We start from the raw sequence: 19920 nt of genomic DNA on the forward strand, positions 1-19920 counted from the left end.
ATCGGTTTTTAATAACGATGGCTGATAACCCTCCTGTAAAGCTCCTCACCATGCGCTCGCAGATAGCCAGAAGGCAAATTCCTCCTGGTTTTAACAAGCCCGTAACGTGCCTTGCTCACCTATTAACCTCTCAGTAATTATTTATAAACAGAACGTAAATAAAATGCAGCCAAGAAGACGCAGAGGATGTGCAGGTCCTGCCCGGGGCCATCAGCTCAGTGTGTCTGCATCTCCGCACCCTGCCCAGCACACATCCTCCAAACCACCCACACTATGCAGGGGAGGCCCAGCTTCCCCTGGCCCGTTTTGTTGCTCTCTCCCCTTGCAGATCGGTGCACTCTACAGGGCAGAGCTCAGCGTCTTTGGTCTGGGGAGCCCAGCCTGCAATTTCCACCTCTGCTACCTCTTTATTAAGTTGTGCTGGCGAGCTTGGCTCAAAGCCTTGAAGGGGATTTTCTTGCTTGATCTTCACCTGCCATGAAACCACAGGTGGTTGGCTGTTTGCTCCCCTTTCAGCTACACTGGGATGCTGGTCTGGGGCCCAGACCTTCACCCCATCCTTTGTTTCGTCCCCTCATAATCTCTTCCTGACATCTCCTCACCCTGCAGCTTCCAGCCCTTCTCCTACCAGCATTTGGAGCTTCCTCTATTCAGAGTATAACAATGAAGGCATTTACACACAGCCAAGGTGCCTCCATGGATCTGTGCCACATACACACATTTACCTCCGGGTCCCTTCCAAACCGATCCATTCCACAACTCTACGACCACCTGACGAATTTCCATCATTTTGCTGCCACCTCTCTCCCCCAAAGCAGAACATGCAGCACATCTGGATGTGGGTGATGAGTTTCATTTGTGTTCCCAAGCTCTCTGCAGCTCCATGGGGATGTTTCTTCAGGGGCAGCATCAACTGCCCTCGGTTCAGCATCTCCCGCATCAACCCCAGCGGTGGGGGAAAGCTGAGTTCAAAATGGAGACTTTGATCCAAGCTTCAGGATCCTGTTCTTCTTCCCATTCCCACTTCTACTGGGCTCACGTTGCCTGCGTGAGCTGCAGGAGGGCACTGTGCACCCATAGCACAGCGGGATGCAGCAGAGCACCGCCAGTGAGCACTTCATCCGGCTGAGCTCACCGCAGCAAATAAATTCCTCTGTCTGCAACAAGAGGACTTGTAATTCCTCAACAAATGGCATGTGAGAACAAGCTGTTTAGGGGAATTTGTAGCCCTGTCATGTAACAGCCCTCCCAAGTGACACCAGGCTGGTTCGGTGCCGCCTGAATGAGTGAGGTGTGAATGTGCAAGCCTGCTCACTTGGTGCTGCAGCTGCTTTCCTTCTCTCCAAGCCAGGCAGCACCGGGCCTGCGGGTGCCATCCCGGCCCCTCCAACCAACAGCTTGCAGGGCAATGAGCATTTCCCCACGGCAACAAGCTCTGGCTGGGATGGATTTGTTCCAGAGTGCCATTCCTCTGCTCCCATTCATTGTTTTCCACCAGCACCACACAGTGATAGCAGCATCCTGCCCACTGCTCAGACTGTGCCCTGCACACAGAGGGGCTGCTCCAACCGAGCGCACACCGGGGAAGCACAGCGAGCTGCAATTTTTAATTAACAATGCAAAATGAAGCAGTTGCTTGCCATATAAATTGTGTTTACTAAGAGTGACTTAAAATAGATAAATATTTTCTCGGACGCGTTTTAATTGCTTAATAAAAGTACTGAGAACACCCACAAATACCTTAAATAAATGCGTGGCTCGCAGAATGAATTAATTAACATTTCATTCCTGGGAATGGCTATTAATTGCTACAAATTGCTCAGAGAATGGTTCTGTTGTTTTATTGCCAGCATTGCTCACTCTGCAATGTGGCAGTCCCTGCACATCCCTAAACAGCAGCTGCCCATGAGCATCACCCTGTGCCCTTCCACATCCCCTGTGGGGAGGAGTGTGGGATGGGGGGAGGGAGGAGGATGCTGTTTCCTTGGTGCCTGACCCGAGAGCGAAGGCCTATTGAGAAGTGATGGAGCATCTTGTTGCTCCCTGCCCGGCTGCAACATGATGCATCAAGCAAATTATTGCCTTATTAAAAGTAAATTTCCATCATGGTGATCTATGGTGTTACTCCTCTCATAATGTATCCCTCGGCCACACGTCAGCGATGTACCCAGCATCCTTGCCAATGGCCCTGCAACTGTTCTGGGCAGCTCTGCCGTCCCCTAGGCAAGGAGCAGAGCTCAGGTGACACAACAGACAGGGGAGCCCCAGTGGCAGCAGGAACAGCCCAGCACAGAGCCAAAGGAGCTGCTGCTCACAGAGCATCCTTCCTGCAATCCCTGGAGATCACTGCACCAATTATAGGTACAGATATATTATTCTACGGTGGCAGGCCTCCTGCCATGCATGGGTGAGCCCATTTTATCCCTGGCGCAATTAGTAATTAACACCCCTGCTAAAGGGCTCCACAGGTCTCCTTCAGAGCTTTCATTTAAGCAGCTGCCAGGTGCAGCTCCTCTTCTTTCAAAGCTGTTTGCAGAAGCGCAGTCAGAGCCGCTGTCCTGGGTCTGCATCCCTGAAGGCTTCCCGCTGTGAGAGGAAGCAGAGCTTGGTGCCAAGGTTGCTAATCCTTCTCCTCAGCAACAAATAAGCAGCGAGCCCAAATTGCCACCTTCTCCCAAATTTCAAGAGCTGGAGATGTCAGGTGTGAGTCCCAGACAAGGACACGTCTGACGTCTGATTGCACTCCCTGCAATACACAGGTTGCTGCCACTGGGGTTTGATTGTTTTTCAACACTCTGGGGTTTTGATGATAATAATAACACCTTGCTGTGCGGAAGAAACCACCGTCTTGATTTCCTCTCTAATCTCAGCTTCAGCATTCCCCCTCCTGCCCAGCCAGCAATGAGCCTGATTGCTCATCAGACCGTCTGCCACGTAAGGGGCAGGCCCTTCCTCACTGTCAGTGGGTCCTGAGGGTGGGAAAAATCAGTGTGGGACACTCAGAGCACCCCAAAGTCCCCCCGGGGATGGATGGGGGGCTGGGCTCAGCTCTGCAGAGAGCACGCTGTGCTGGTGGATGGGCTGAGCCCCTGGATGCCCCATAGAGCATTGTGGTGCTGCGCTGGAGATGGGCAGAAGTTGCTATGCTGTCCTGGTGTGTCATTGCCGTGCTGATGGTGCGGTGGGGATGGGCTGATGGTTGGGCTAGATGACCTTAGAGGTCTTTGCAACCTTAATGATTCTATGATTCTAACCCAGTACACCGACTTTCTACTCATGCAAAAAATACAGGCAACACATGGATGAAGTAGAACAAAATTGCAAATTAACCAATGTGCTCATCTTTTTGCTGCAAAATTCCTCTAATTTCGGTCCATCCATCCTCAAACTCATTCTCCAGTCACTGTTCTCAAAGCCTTTTGAATCCCCATAGAGTAGCCTGGTAACAATACTGCTCATCTGAGCTTTGTATGCCAACAGAAGACAGTCCAACGTGGCAGCACGCTGATAGAACAGACTGACCCATAGGAGTGCTGCGATTACCTGCTGACTTCTGTACAAAGCAGCAAGAAATGTTTCAAAAAAAGAAAACTCAAAAAGCGAAAACCATTAAGTCCTTAATTATGTACTCCAATAGCAAAGCAGAGCTGAGCATTAAGCACTGCTTGATGCTTTACAGACAAATGGCCTTATAATCCAGAGCCAACAGCTTGTGCTCTTCCTTTGCTTTTATATTTGCCAACAGCTTCTAGAGAGTTTGCAGAGGAATCAAAACCCAAGGACAGCTCAGGTTAGCAGTCACTCCAAGATCTGACACTGGATGAGACCACAATCTCTCTCCAGTGGGATCCAATGGGTCTATTTTGGGAAGCCAGCATCCACTGGGTATTCTCCTCCCTGTGCCACACAGCCCCTGAATTGGGCTGCTGCTTCCATCTATCCTGGCAGCTCATTTCAGCAGAAACAGCATTCCTAATGAGGCTTCTTGGGGAATTAGGCTAATGAATAATAACCGAGGCCAACTGCATCACCACAGCACCTACACTTCCCCATCCCAGAAGGAGCAGAACACTCCCAGCGCACCCACACTGCACCCCGTTTCCCATCTCCTGCATGGAAGCCAAAAAACCACAGAGCTGAAGGCCTCTTAAATCGATGTCTCTTCCAGCTTGGAAGCTGTAAGAGGATTCATTATTTATATCACAGAAACACAAAAGCTTAGCATATTTTAAGCTGTCTGAAATGACTTCAAGGTAACTCGTCTGCTCCCCCCCTCCTCTAACAAAGCGCACTGAGATGTCTCCAAATGGAGCAGTGGGAGGAAACCCTTCAGAAAGAGGAAACACATGGAGGAATTGAGGGAGAGGAAGCAGAAAGCTATGATTTACCCGGGGATCACCAAGGAATGCCCAGAGGGGACATTCCATGTGAGATGTGAGCACGGCCCTCACTGCACGGAGGTTACAGCCAGATGGAAGCATCGTGGTGCTGCCCAAGCGCTCGTGGCAGCAGGTCAGCAGGTGCTGGGTGTCTTTTCTTTCCTTTCCTCCTTTTTACACTTACAGTTTAGTCACAGCATCTCTAATTTCCTTAGATCTGAAGCCACCTCGTGAGACTGGAAGGGAACGATAGAGAAGAAAGATGGGGGGAGGAGGGAGCCAGTAATCTTGTAAAAGTCAGTTTTGAAAAAATCAATTTTCTTGTGTGACAAGATTTGCTTAAGGCTTTTCATTCTGTGAAATCAGCCCATCACCCTGCGGGAGTGCAGGAAGGAAGTGGCAAGTGTGGTTGGGAATATCTCAGATTAAAGACTGCTAAATTAGGCTTGAGGGGCTCCCAGCTCCTCACAGGGAAAGCGGAGCTGTGGACAGCACTGCCAGTGATGCTCCACTCCCTGTCTCCTTCCCATCCCCAGGAGCCTCTCTTGAAGGAGAGCTGACTGATAGGCTTGGGAAAACACAGCTCCGGGTTGCTCCCAACCCTCCTGGCTAGAAGTGGTGTCAGCAGCTTGGCATGGTTAAAGCCATATGGTCTCTGCTCACGTCCAGAGCAAAGCTTGCTGGAAATGAGTTGCCCTGGACCAGGCTCACTCCAACATTGGCAAATCCCAGAGCACAAGCAACAGAACCACAGAATCATGCTTGTGTTGGAAGGCACCTCAAAGCCCATTGCCCCACCCCTGCCATGGGCTGGGTGCCCACCCAGCTCAGGCTGCCCAGGGTCCACCCATGGCCTCGGGCACCTGCAGGGATGGGACTCCACAGCTCTGGGCACTGCCAGGGCCCCACCGCCACTGCGTAAAGACATTCCTCCTCACATCACACCTAAGTCTCTCATGTTCCAGTTTAAAGCCATCCCCCTCACCCTGTCACTACCTGCATCTCAAAGGCTGTTGACGCCTCTTGAGGTTGCCAACCCCCGCTGTGCCCTGGGAGCTGAGGACCCATTTTGGAGAGCCCATCTCCTGACTGGTGGGGAGCCTCCTCTGGGTGTAACTCCATCACACCCCACCAGAAATGAGAATCTGATGGTTAACCCTTGCGAGGCTCTTTGGATTTCCAAAACCAGCCCGCTGACCTGGCCTCACTCATCACTACACCGCGCAAGGCTGCACCCCTGCTCCTGCATCACGTCAGCGAGAAAGGCCCCACTCAACTTCTGTGCGTTCAGTAGAACGTCATATTTTGGCCAGAATGAATGGAATTGGATTCCTTTTTTCCTCTCTTTGATGCCACAACCTCTTATTTCAAGCAAGACGTTGCATTTTCACTATTCTTTTAAGCCCTACTCCAAATCTCACTGGGGTCCTGGTTGGAACAGAGATGGCCACAGCAGTGGGACACCCCACATCCTGACCCGCTCCATACAGCACAGCAGTCCCTGGAACACAGCAGCAAAAAGCTGATCCGAAAGGCTCCACCAGCAGCAGCTCGCGCCAGCCGCTTCATCATTTACTTCGTTATCTTTAATCACCGCTCCATCAGGAAGCGATGCTCACCACTACAAAGCACTTTCCTTCCTCCCCCTTTTTTCTGCTTTCCATCAGATTCTCCCTCCGTTACACTTCTCTCCTCATTAGTCTGAGCTGCCTCCGAGCGTCTCCCACACGCGTGTTCCCATTACCCTGACAAGCCGGGGAGCGGGATGACAAATCTCCCCATCCCCACACCTCGCCATTCCCGGTGTCACCTGCAGCCGCATCCCAGCAGCTGTGAGATTTGTGCCTTTTGTTTTACTTCATTTTTTTCCCAGCCCCTCTCCCCGCTCAGCAGAGCTGGCAGATGGGGCTGACGCATCGTGGAGCAGATCTGAAGAATTCATTTCCCCTTATTTTTTAGATTTCCCCAGCTTTCATTTTCACTTCAGAGCAAAGGTCTGGTTGTCTGGGAGGAAGCTACAAAGCAAACCTGGGCAGGAAAACAGAGATAGTCAGGAAAAATGCTACAGCGCCGATGACTTCAGACCTCCGTGCGCTTTGCATTCATTTCAACTCCCACTTCGGTGGCATTTTCCTGTGTCTATAAATTAGGCTTACTCCATCACTGCTGTGAAATACCCGCAGGCCCCTTCCCTGTGCTGCCTCCTTGTGCCCCCTGGCCTTGCTGGGCTGCAGGAGGCAGTGGGGATGTGACAGCAGCTCTGAGGACAGCACGTGGTTGGCAGAGTCCTGGTGCTGCACCGCCAGCAGCCGCAGTCAGAGGAAGAGGAAGGAGCAGAGGGGAGCACTGAAGCTGGAAGGAGCCTCGGTGTAGGGGAAGACAGCAAAAACAGAGTGCTGAGAGGGGCTTTATGTGGGGTGGTTGAGGGGAAAAGGGCCCTTACGTAGCTGAAGAACAATAGTTGTTTGGAGGGGCTGCAGTGAGGTGGATGCAGGGCTCACACTTACACTGCTGGCTGCTGCACAGCACATTTCGAGGCCTGGCAGCCCCTTTTAAATATTAATAGAGATGTGGCTGTCATTTAAAACAAGCTTAATATTGCAGATCTCCCTTAACTGGCAGAGGCAGCTGGGGAGACAAAGGAAGGTGCCAGTCATGGTGTGGTCCCAGCAATACGAAACCCTGGGGAATATCAGGCCAGGGGGATGTTTGCACTGAGACTCCAAAAAGGCAGCAGAAAGTCAGCAAACCACAAGCACTCAGCTGCCAAGAGACACTTTTCCAAGCTATCTGAATCCAGGCCTTCACCTGGGAGCAAAGATGCTGTGCAATCCATTGAAGGAGCCATCTCAGCTAACTCCAAGCTGCGGTGGTGTGGCTCCCAGCAAAGCGTGGGGCACCTGCTCTTGGAGAACTTGACTTCTCTGTCTCCTATTTTATGAATAATTGCAGGAAGATACTCTTTATTTCCTCCTGCTCTTCTCAGAGCTCACGGATACCAAGTGCAGCTCTTCCACATGTAATGCTGTAACACAATGGAACGCACAGCAATGACAGCACAGTAGCAAAGTCCTAGGCTGCAGCAAACAAGGACTCGCACAAATGCAACAGCATCAGGTACACAGGGATCTCCAGAAAGATCCCCCTACCTCCACTGCCAACCCTTAAATGAGGGCTGGGAAGGAGTGGATCCTGGCTGCAGCCTTTCCATCACTCAGTACATTGCATGCACCTGAGCTGCCCTGGGCTGGCCCTGCCTTCCCCCCAGGTGCTCCATCACTGCTTCAGGCCATGACTCAGCATTGCCACTACACCATGTCTACCCAAACCCCACCAAACCTGTCACTTCTCCCCACCCGCACTCAGACCCTAAGAACAGCATCTCCCTGCTTGCCCCTTTGCAAGCACAGCAAGTTGCATCTTTTTGTTTTCCCTGCTCAAGGCAGGACACTGCCTCCCACTGGGTGCATTCAAGCCCCACTGCCTTTAAAGAAAAGCTCTTAAAAAGCAGTTGAGTTTGGATTAATATTTGATGAGTGACAGCGTGCTGTTGATTCAAAGATAAAACAGCGTTCTCCAAACACAAAGGTCCTTTCTGCAGAGCGGAGCCCGCTGAGTGAACAAACAAACATCGCTCCCTCCCCACCCCTGCAGCCAGCCCAGGTGTGGGAATGGGAAAGCCCAGCCCTGACCTGCAGTGGGGATGCAGGAGGGGCTCTGTCCATTTGGGCATTCAAATTCAGCCCACTGTAGGCAGAGGCAGATCACTTGGCCCACGCCAAACACAGTCCCCCTTCGGCTATAGGATGGGGAAGTGCACCCTGCACCCCAGCCTGGCAGGTGATGCAGGGGGGTGGCTCAAAATGCCCCATCCTCACTGTGACTGCAAAAAGAATGCAGTGTGGAGACGTCTGCTGGCCCTGAGGATGAGAGTGCTGTATCAATGCACCGGAGCGAGGCATTTATTATTGCCCTGCCTGCAGCTGCTCCCCATAGCTGCAAAAATAATAATCATCAGAGGAGCCCAAAAGGCTGAGGGACTCTGCCTCTTGCAATATTAAACTTTCCCATTTTCTTCTGCCATCTTAAAGATTCTCTTTCTTACTGCAAGTGATAAATAATAACAGCAAAAAAAACCCCACCCCACAGACACACAGCAGACATCAAACGCCAAGGGAAGATTGGCAAATGGAGAGATCTGAAGTGAGCAAAGAGGAGGCCTGGTTGTGAGTCGGTTCACGTCGCTCTGACTTGTGTTGCTTTCCATTAATTTTATTCGCCATCACAGGTGGCAGAGCCACGGCGACAGCTAATTACTCTCTTGCCTTCCCGTTCCTGCCCGTTGGCTTGCAGCAGGAGCAAGGCAGGAAATTGCCCGATGGCCTTTGGGTGTGCACAGCCTGGCAGTGATGCTGAAGCAGATGGGAGAGGTCATAGGATCATAGGATAGAAACACAGAAAGGTTGGGTCGGAAGGGTCCTTAGAGATCACTGAATGGTTGGGTTGGAAGGTACCTTAGAGCCCACCCAGTTCCACCCCTGCCATGGGCTGGTTGTGACCCCCAGACCAAACTGCCAGAGCCCCATCTGTGGCCTCGGGCACCTGCAGGGATGGTCCATGGAAGTGGTGCCAAGGGACCCTTCAGCAGCTCGGGTGGGAAATGCTCTGCTGGAGCAGCATGGAGCCCTGGTGCTAAGCAACATATCTGGTACACAATGCAAGATAGACCAAAGACCTCATGTCCCCTGCTGATGCTCCCTATGGTCCTCCAGCACAGCCCCGTGTCCCATGCAGCAGGGGATGTGGCAGTGGCACTGCATGACTGTCCTGCTCCCATGTAAATGCAGAGCGAGGGGACAGCTTGCTCATGTATTCACAGCATGAACGGCGCTGCCTATGGATTTATGCCCAGAAAAGGGGATTTATGGCGTTCAGACATTTTCCTTTGTGTTCAGAGCTGTTTACCGACAAACATATTGGGAGGTATTAAAAATAAATGCCGACTGACGACCACGATCTGATATTTCTATCTGAGGACGAGGGAAGCCATAGGAAATATATCAGTCTGCTTCTTTCCAAGGGAACAAAATCCAGCGCTCTTTCTCTCTGTTCCCAGTGTACTTCTCCATGTTCATTTTTAAGGCAGACTAAGCCGATCCTGGCTCACGCTTCCCACCCTTGCAGCTCTTGGTGCATGGAAATGGACTTTCCTGCACTGCTCTCCCTGGGCTGCCCCTGAGCCATGGATTCCTGCATCCCGCTGCCACATGATGCTAAAGCCTTAAATCCTCCTCTCTCCTCCCAGCTGGGATATCCCGTGCTGAGCTTCGGTGCTGAGAATTCTGCTGCCTTGACGTAACTAGTGGAGGGCTATGGGGTCTTTGGGGAGGAAAATGAATTGCCCCCGATCAATCAGAGCCATTAGGAGGAAGGAAGCCCTGCCGCGCGCCGCTGAATCTTGTTTGCTTGTCACAGTGGTAGGGAAAAAGCTGCGTGTGATGTTAACATGTTAGGGGAACTTAAGAAATCAAAAGCCCAAAGTGCTTGAATTTTTCATGCCTCCTCTTCCTTTTTGAAGAAACCCAAACCAACCCAACCTTTTATGGGAAGACATAACCCGAAAAATGTGCCATTAACTAAGATCCACCAGGAAATGAATCACTTTGCAGCAAAGGAAACATTTCTGCTCCAAAAGAGCAGTGCTGCACTGCACAGCTGTCCAGGGAGTGGGGGGGTCACCCACTGGTGCTCCACCAAAACCGTGGGGATATTGCAGGGAGGGATGTGGGCACTGGGCACAGCGGGAGTGGGGATCTGGGAGGTCTTTTCCAGCTTTAATGATCCCATGATTCTATGAAAGCAGACAGCAGCCCCAGGGATGGCAAAGGGATAGGGCTGTGGGATGGGATGGAAGGCACAGGGAGGCCTGGGGGTGGTGTGGGGACAGCCTGGCTGCTTCCCCTCCCAATGGTAAATACAACAACAGAGCCATTTGTATCTTTGACATTAATTGACTTCTGAAATTAATAACTCTTCTGTGTAACTAGGAATGCAATTATTGCTTTGTTGTGCTGATAGCAGATATCCAGCCGGAAGGAATCGTTCCTACCAGCAAACTCGATTGTACCAATTAAGGTGTATGCACCTAACAGGAGGCGGGTCGTGGTAACCCATCCCCAGAGGAGCCTCCTCTGCTGCTACAAACCCACACTGCTGCACAAACATCACAGAGTGCCTGCCTGTGCACCTGACTGCCAGCCCTGCTTCCCTCTGCAATGGGACAGCCTGCCTGCAAGGGCATGGCCACGGAGCACCCCACTCATCACTCCCTCCAACACAGCCCGTTTGGACTGACTATGGAGCGCCTGCACCACCTTCTGTCCACGTTTCTCCTCCTCTGATTCTCCCCCTTTTGGCCTCACCAGTGCAAATGTGCAGATCCAGCCCACGCCTCCCTCCCGAGCTCTGCTGGGGCTGCACGTGGCTGCTCGAGTACCCACTGATGGCACTGCAGTGGTATTGTTCAAACCACAAAAGAGTGTGCACAAAGAAAAGGCATTTTCCAATTTTCACATAATAGATTTTTCACTCATTTTGCTCGTTACGTTCCCGAACAGATGGCTCTGCCAGCTCTGTGCCAGGCCTCTGTCCTGCTTTCAGCTGGGATGGAGTTAATTTTCTTCCTATTAGCTGGTGTGGGGCTGTGCTTTGGATTTAGGGTGGTTTGCTTCTCATAGTACCCTGCCAGTGATCATTCTGGGGGTGCACAATGGGAGGGGACTGAACCAGGATAGCTGGCCCAACCTAGCCAAAGGGATATTCCATACCACAGGGCATCATGCTGAGCAATAAAACTGGGGGACTGGCTGGGGAGGGGGCTGCTGATACCTGGGACTGGTTGGGCTTTGGTCAGCGTGTGGTGAGCAACTGCATCATGCATCACTTGTTTTACATATCCACTATCCTGTCCTTGTGAGCTCCCTTCATCTCAGCCCATGAGTTTTACCCTGTTTTGCCTCCTGGGACATGTGATGATGGTGAGCCGGATGGCTGCCTTACCTGTACTGAGTGACAGCAGGGTTGGCCTTGGCAGAGCAGTGGAACTTGACAGTGTTGTCCTCCAGCACCGGCTGTGGCTCCACGGACAGGTTCACCAGGGGGGGGTCTGCAAAGAGACAGGGATGAGCCCATCACTCATGCTTCCAAGCGTGGAAGGCAAAAGGCAGAGCAGCACTGAATCTCTGAGGGCATAGAAGAATGGGCTATGAGACCCCTTTGGACCACACCAGGCTGTCCTGTTGCTCTGGAGCTCTTCTCCTCACCAGCCTCCAATCCCTGCTCCAATCCAAGCTGCTCCCTCCTCACTGCCACGCCACGCGCCGCTTGACACAGCATCTCCCTTCAAAACCATTAGCACAGGCTCTGATTCCCGTTTAAGGAAATCAACCCGCTTTGAAGAGTTCCCATTTAATATCTTGCTGGGTAATGATGATCTTTTGTCTACCCGCTAACTTGAAAGTGGCATTTCTGCTCTTTCATCAGCCTAATCATCTCTGCCAAGTCCTTATTGGTGTCACAGGCCTCTCGGTTCTCCCGGCTGCCGCTCTGTTTCTCTTTTCCTTTTACAAGATAAGCATCCGAGTGCTTTAGCAGCAAACAAAATTTAGAAGAGAACTGATGAAAGCAAGTGAGAAAAGGGTGCAGCGCTGAGATGGATAATAAGAATATCCAGAACGGTTTTAATTTCTCCTGGTGTCTCAGGGGGGGTGGTGGACTTCCAGATTGAGGTTTGGAGAATGAGAGCTCATTAAAGGGAAGAAAAAACTTCATGTGAGAACGTTGGACTGCCACCTCTGCCCTTCGTCCCCATCCTCACTGACCCCTCCATTCCCATCCTCACTGACACCCCTGCAGCGTTGGGTACCACTCTGCACTGCGTCCCCATGACCCCATGGCAATTTACCCAGCCGGAGCCCTGGGTTGTTGCCAGCAAAGCCACCTGCCTTTTTGATGGGAAATTATGACGGGAAATTATAGGTATTTTCAATTTACCCTAATCTCATTTTAAAATGTGCAATTCAAATGACAATAAAGATGGGCGCAGTTGGGAATATAAATGAGCTTCACTAACATAACAGCCCAGAGATATATAGCGTGCTCCTAATTCATTTGCAGGCATCCTGACACTTCCCCATTGTTATACAACAACAGCTAATCACCTTCCTTTGTTAAGTATGAATCACACTTCTCTTTAGTAGCTTCCCCATTGTTTGATGGTTTAGTGGCTGTGCCTACGATTTACAGAGGAGCCTCTTTGTATTAAAATGAGCCCGGCTCCCTTCTCACTCCAAGTAAAAAAAAAAGTAGATTAAAAAAGAGAAGGAGCAAAGGAAATGAATTAAAGTCTTTGATCTTCCCTTTCACAAGTGCGATTGGGCTCTCCAGTACCGCAGCGAGGCCGGCCAGCTTCCCACGAGGTGCTGCGATGAGCGTCGGAGTGAGTGAGTGTGTTTGGGGGTATTTGAGGGGGGAAAAAAAGACACAAATTGTCACTCATCAGAATGCAATTCCACTCGCTTACCGTCATAAGTCCTGCCTGGCTTCCTGTAATTGACGTGCGCAATGGGATCAGAGCCGGGGGAGAGCGCGCATCCCTGCCAGCACACCTACAACAGCACTGCAGCCACGGCCGGCACTGCGCTGCCTGGAGAAGCCGTGCTGGGTGCGAGGCAGCAGCAGCAGGAGCTGGAAGCAGACCGTGGTGCCTCCAGCCCTGATCCCTTCGTGGAAAGCACGAACGGGACTGCATCGCTGCGCCGCCAGGCTGAGCATCGCCAGCAGAGCGAGTCACCCACAGCCCAAACATGTGGACGTGGTCAAATCCTTTCTTGCCATGGAACGAAGGTGGAAAAATGAGTAACTACACACATGTGTGCGTAGGCTTGGAGCAAATGGCTTTGGATAAGCAATAACCCTGCTCCTCCCATCCCAGCACGCTGGATGTGAATTTCCATAGAGCCACTGGGCTCTGGCAGTATAAATAGTTTATGGCATATCAAACTATTAAACACGATTTTAATCCCACTTGTGATGTTCGGTGCATAACTCACAGGAGGCTGACTTTGATGTGGCTGGTGGAACAGAAATCACATTGAACAGATGTTCCAGCTGGAGTTGCTTAGTGTTTCCATTACAGACTCTGGCTTTTTTTTTTTTTTTTCTTGGTTCCTTTCCCTCTCTTTTCTATTTTTTGGAAGGTGAAGATGTTTATGACTCAGCTCTTTCCCTGCTGCCCAGGCTAAGACTGGCAGTGCCCATGCACGACTGAAGGGAGCCAGCCTTGTGCTGTCCATCAGCTGAAGCAGCCGTGCTCACACTCCTGCGCAGGACACAAACCCAGGCACCTCTTTGCAGAGTGCAGGCTGCTTAATCCATCCTGGTGTTTTCCTACCCCTCCATCACCCATCCAGCCCTGGGAAACTGATATCCTCGTTAGACCCCATTAAGAACAACATCCTTTTAATAGCTGGATAGAATATTATTATTATTACTTTCACAGCAGGGAGTATTTAATGGCTCAGAATGGAAATTGGTGCTCCTTATTGGGTCCTTCTCTCTTTACAGCAGATCCCATCAGGCTCAGGGATGCAGCTCACATCCCCTGCACTGTACTGCACGGTGTAATGATGTCTCCAGCTCTGTGTTGTGAGAACACACGTGCATCTCCAGCTATTGTCACTGTTTGCAGGCTGTGAAATAACCCGTGCTATTATCTCATTTTATCTGGCCGCTTCTGTCAGGACATGCTATACAGCGACCCAAGAGCCCGTTAATCTTCCGGCAGCAAAAGGCTGGAAATCTTAAATGGTGAATTTTCTACTGTGCTTGAGTTTGTTCAGGCAGTTTTAATTGGACTCTGGGAAGCAGCTGGCATGCTAATATTGAGCACCCTGCATTTGCAAATTGTTGGTAAATACAGCTGGAGGAATTCTGTGTGCAAATGAAACCCGGATGGAGAGGGGTCAGGACGTGCCCGAGAGCAGTGACTGCTGCAGAGGTGGGAAGGGAGCTGCAGAATGGGATTTTTGAGGAAGGGACGGCCACCCCCCCGTGAGTGCCCTATCCCTGGAGGTACCCAAGGCCACGGGCCCTGGGCAGCCTGATGCCCCATAGCAGGGGTTGGGTCCCTTCCAACCCAACTGTTGTATGGTTCTGTGATCTATAAGGTCCCTTCCATCCCAAGCCATTCTGTGATGATCCCATGACCCTTCTGCACCAGGGGTAGGAAATCTCCATCCTCATCCCCGTGATGGAGGCTGGGTGGCAGGGGACCGGCTGCTGGCTGCTACTCACGCTGGATGTCAATAGTGACCGAGGTCTCCTTCCCGCTGGGGATGGCTTTGTTGGTGGCACGGCAGACGATGCTCTCCCCATTCTCAATGTCAGAGGGGGCGATGAAAAGGGTGCTCATGATGCTCTCCCTCTTGCCGTCACGGAGAAGGGTCTGTGAAGGGACACAGAGATGTAAAGAGGTGGCTATAGGTGCTACCTGTTGCCTCCTTCAGTAGGGTGGAGTTTTGGGGTCCTTGAGTCAGCTGTGCCTCATCTGTGCTGCCCGGCTGTGACTGCAGTGGGGCTGCAATACAAATCATCTGGATTTGAAATTGAGAGAAACAAAGGAATTCTCACTCGGAGCAAATGGTTTCAGGCCATCGATAACCTGAGCAGTGCCTTCTTGGTTGAGTGGAATATCCGGATCAAATGAAGTCTGGGTTGGATTTTAATTTCATTAGAAAAAAAAAAAAAGCCAGAAAGATGAAAACTGAGGTGTGGTCTTAAAGGGAAGATTTTGGCTTTTCTTTTTCCAGGGATGTTGCTGGAAGGAGCCTGAATGGAGAAATGTTTATTAAAAAGATCTTCAGGAGCTCAAGGGGAATGCGCTTCACTCTGAACTTTGAAGTTGCCTGCATTACAAATGGCTGTAAACTGACCCATTTTGTGCCTTGCATTTTGTGCTTTAGAATTTTTCATTAGAAATGTCAAGTGTTCCTGAATCCTTAGCACTTACCAGGCATCAGGCTTTGATAAACAGGAGAACATGTGGGCACCCATTCCGAGTACACTGCTGATTGCTCTTTGATGTTTTCCTTTATGACCCAATAAAGGCTTTCCGTTTAAATTAAAAAATGCCAACAACCCTGACGATTTTTCATAGAAAACTGCAGCTAGAGGCGGGGACATATGTCACTGGAAAAAAACCCTTCTGTTTCAGAGCTTCTGCCACAGCCAAGGTCAGTGCTGGCTTTGCTCCATGGGCAATACAAGCACAATACCCAGATGGGATTTTTTGGGGGGGAAGAAGTGGGCATCCCAGGTGATGTATAAGCAATGTGAGGGTGCAGAAAGCCAGACAGATTCTGAGCAGAGCCCACCTCAGTACCAGCTGGTGGTGCATCTTCATCCCACTGGGGGTGCTGCATGGAATGATGTGGGCTGTGGAGCTGAAGGTGCTGCTCTGATGGCTTTGGGGTTGCATGGAGGACCCCAAGACCCTTCCTGAGGCAAGGGAAGAGCACAATGCATTCCCAGCATGCCCTGCCTCACCTTGGAGTAGGTGGCCCCATTGACGACTTCTCCTTTCCGCATCCAGATGATGGAGGCTGCTGGCTTGGCGTTGTCTGCGTGGCAGGTCAGGTTGAGGGGGTCCCCTGCTCTCAGGCTGATGATGGGTCCCCCCATAATGACAGGGTCATCTGGAGGAACTGCAAGGCAAGGACATGACGGGTGTGAAGGAGGTGATGACATGCCAGCATTAAACATACCTGCTGCCAGGGCTGGGAGCTCACACTGCGTCAGTGGCTGTGATGGGGACATCACACCATCCCCATGGGACAATCTCATGTAAAAGCTCTGCCTCCACTTACTGTGGGCATCAGCAGTGCCCCAAGCAGGGCTCCCCTGGCAGCCCTCATCATGGAGGGGCAGAGCAGTGCTGAGCATGCTTGTGCAGCTTTGATCCTCCTTTTGCTTTCACTTCATCCTCTGTGCCACCCTCTGGCTGCACAAAAGGCTGTGAAATTCCTCTCGCTCAGGCTCACCACTGCCAAGTCTTTCAAGCATCTCCATCCCTTAAAGCAGGCGTTGCTGGGGGCGGCGAGGAGATATTTAAGATCTCAACATGCCTTTGAAACAGCCGTGGTCTGACAGCCTGTGTGAGCTGTATCCTCATCACAGGGCCCAGCTCTGCTGCTACCGCAGCCAAAAGCATCTCTGTGTCAGTTGGGGAAGGAGATAAGGGGCACGGTGACTTTTTGGGGACCAGTCCTTGAAGCTCAGCACCTTAGCATGGCGAAAGGTGGGAGACGGAGCTCCCACCCTGTGCAGGAATGCACAGGACATGGGGTAAAAGCATTCCCAAATGAATCATTAAGGTTGGAGAAGACCTCTCAGATCCCCACCCCACCCCACCATGCCCTCTGCCCGTGTCCCTCAGTGGCACACCTCTATGGCTCCGGAACACCCCCAAGGATGACCCCTCTGTGCATCTGTGCAGTGCATCACTGCTCTTTGGAGCAGAGATACTTCCACACACCGGCCCTTTTCTCAGGGCTGGGCTGCTCTCCTCACCTCAGGGCTGGCACCGTGCGATGCCCAAACACTGCACTGTGCCTTTCTGTTGGCTCAGGAACATTGCTAACAGCTCCTTGTTGGCTCCCCCAAGCCCAGCGAGGAGCTGGAAGGGGATTATGCTCTCTGACAACCCGGAGGTGACTGCCTGCCTCGGCGCAGGGCTTGCAGTGAGCAGATGTGCTGCCTGCACACCAGGCTGCTCACACAGGCATCTGCCAAACGCGGTGAGTAATGGGATTTTTCGGCTCAGCGGGTGGAACCCAAGAACTGGAGGGAAAAAAAGCTTTTCTACATGGATCCTGAATGTGTATTTCTCAGGCAACAAGAGTGAAAAATGTGAAAATCTGTGTTTTTGGGGTTAGTCAAACCGCGCCAGGCCCCGGAACAGAAGGATATGGCAACTGTGCTTTGTTCTGATGCTGTTTAACTACTAAGGAAGTACTTTCACCTTTTTAAAAACAGCTGTTGCATGGAATGCATTTATATCACCTTCAAAAAAACAAAACAAAACAAAAAACAACCAAAAAACCCTCAAAAAACCCACCAACAACCATGTTTTCCAGTCATTCTTTTCCCCCTCACTGAAGCTATTAATTGAATCTGACCGCAGCTTGTGAAATATTGGAAACTCATCTTGTGCAGAAGGAAGAAGCCCAGCCCACGAGCCTTGCTCTGAAGAGCCTTTCAGAATGAAATGAAGGGACCATCACGGGGATGCTGAACATTCCTGGCTGATGTCCTGCCAGCGGCTGCTCCCTGCAGCCCAGAGCGTCCTTCTGCAGTGCCGGTGTAACGCTACTGATGGAGCCCATGGGACATCACAGCCCCATGTGGGTACGACTTCCCCATGCCAACAAACCCACTTTTCCAACCTGCATTGCTTCTGTGCTTCTGTTTCACTGGATTAGCAGCAAGACCTGGGAGCTGCTGAAGGGGTGAGGAAGAGAAAAGGAAAGAACAGATCCTGACTGCTTCTTCCCGAGAGGTTCTTGTCCGCAGGTACCCACATGGCCATGCATTATCGATGGTCTCCAAGCTAAGCATGGGAGGAGAGGGGCTGCTGACAGCAATCAGCGATGTCTCCAAACTGCCTTAACTCCTGCAAAGTGAAGGAGGATGCATACCTTCCCCTGCCCAACTCCAGCCCGGGGAAGAGAACAGAAGATGAAGAGGGGAAGGAATAAAGGGAAGCAAGGAGCTGGCAGCGCAGAGCCATGATCCATTATTCATCCTGTGCTCCCGGGACTGTTGTTATTATAAGGCACCACTACGGAATCTGGTCTCCTAATTTTTAATCACGTAGCGGTAGAAGTATTAGCCTTCCTGATTAACACAGGGATATAAATAGGAAGAGTTGTTTGGGGTTGTGGGCTTCTTAATCTTGACAGCAAAGAGCAGGGAGTTAACCTTCACATGCCTGGAACATCTACAGGGAATAAGAACAGGGATGGATGAGCAGAGCATGGCTGTGGCCACCATTGGGTGAGATGCATGGGGGGCCTCTCCAAAGAGACCTTCTGGGGGGACCCCTGCAGACCTCCAGAGCCTCAAGCTGGAGATCTGCTCTTTTTCTGACCATAAACAAAACTTGCAGAAGAAAACATGCCAAGCTTCCTGTCATCAAAACCACTGTTTTCTGTCAAAGCACAGCACTTCCATCAGTTGGTGAGTTAGAATCTTTCCTGCACACAGCCCTGCCTGCAAGCTTTACCTGTGTGATTAACCAATGGTACAACACAGGATCTCTAGCACTGAGCTGGTACCCCAGGCTAGCACTGCTCTGACCAAGAAGGAGCATCCATGTCTGCGTGCCGCCGGCCATTGGATAGCTGGACAGCTCTGCAGCAGGCAGACGGAGACTCGGTTGCCCTCAGTATTTATTGAGATAACAAGATCCTGCGGGCAGGAGTCTCCTCCTGCAAGTAGGAAAAGCAAAAGGCCCTCCAGCTGCTTCCTAATTAATGCTGACTGTCTTTTTGTGTGGCTGCCAGCACCTCCTGGCTGCTGGGCCGGGGTGCACAAAGCCTACTGCAGGCAGTGCCAGCATCCCACCCAAAGCGCTCCCGGTGGGGATGGCACCCGGTGCTGGGATGGAGCAGCAGCTGCTGAGTGGCCCCTGAGGAGTGCTGTGACGTTGGAAGGAATGTTGAGCTGCTATGAGATGTGTGTCCCCGAGGAGCCCAACACCTCCCTGGGGAAGGGCTGCTGATGTGCTGCTCATCTGCGGGGAGGGCCGGGTGGTGTTCAGCGCTCTGTGTGAGGCCAGAAACAGATGCCTGCAGTGATCATAAAGCAGAGGTTTGCCAGCCCCAAAGTGGAAGTCTGAGCACCCTATGAGCATCCCAGCCTGCTGCTGGGTGCCATCCCCAGGACCCTCCCTGCCCTCGGTGGCAGCCAGAAGGACCCGAGGCTTTGCTCTGGCACAGAGAATTGTTTGTGTATTCAGACGTGCACTGCAGGCTTGTCAAGGAGGCATGTTTGCCTCTTGTAGACAAGTCAAGCTTATGAGGGCATCATGCTACACTTGCTCAGAGTGAGCGTACGCAGGCACTGTCCTGATCTGCATGCAGCTGCTTGCTGGCTGGAGCATTCTGCAAAGCAAACCCTTGCAGATCCAACCTCATGCTCCAGGACCAGGCTTGCAGCCTGCAAAGAGCAGGATGTGATCTGAAGTCTCCTGGGAAGCTGCATCCCTCACCAAAACAGGGATGGAGCAAAGGATGATCTGCTGAGTGGGAGCAAATGAGGTTGCCTTCATTCTACCAAATAAAATGAGCATGGGAGAGTCCATCTGGTTGTGGTAAACGGGCTGGGGAAGGCTGGGAGAAGGGAATAAGAAGGAATACTTGGACATGGGGGAGAAAGATGGACCTAGCATTTCAAATCCTTTGCAGAGGAGCCTGGCAGGTAA

General features: G+C 51.5%; 1 protein-coding gene across 5 annotated transcripts in view; it reads right to left on the reverse strand.

Moving 5' to 3' along the window:
• The window catches only part of KIRREL3 (kin of IRRE like 3 (Drosophila)), a 237302-nt gene that overhangs the window by 15558 nt on the left and 201824 nt on the right, over window positions 1-19920 (reverse strand). For all 5 annotated transcript variants that reach the window (XM_040652084.2, XM_004947961.5, XM_004947959.5 and 2 more), the window contains 3 exons: window positions 15984-16141; window positions 14733-14883; window positions 11439-11544 (listed from right to left, as the gene is read on the reverse strand). In XM_040652084.2, the coding sequence (XP_040508018.1) occupies window positions 11439-11544; window positions 14733-14883; window positions 15984-16141 (415 nt within the window). The remainder of the gene's footprint in view (window positions 1-11438; window positions 11545-14732; window positions 14884-15983; window positions 16142-19920) is intronic.

This window comes from Gallus gallus, chromosome 24, assembly GCF_016699485.2.
Source record: "Gallus gallus isolate bGalGal1 chromosome 24, bGalGal1.mat.broiler.GRCg7b, whole genome shotgun sequence".
In the NCBI taxonomy this organism is placed as follows: Eukaryota; Metazoa; Chordata; class Aves; order Galliformes; family Phasianidae; genus Gallus; species Gallus gallus.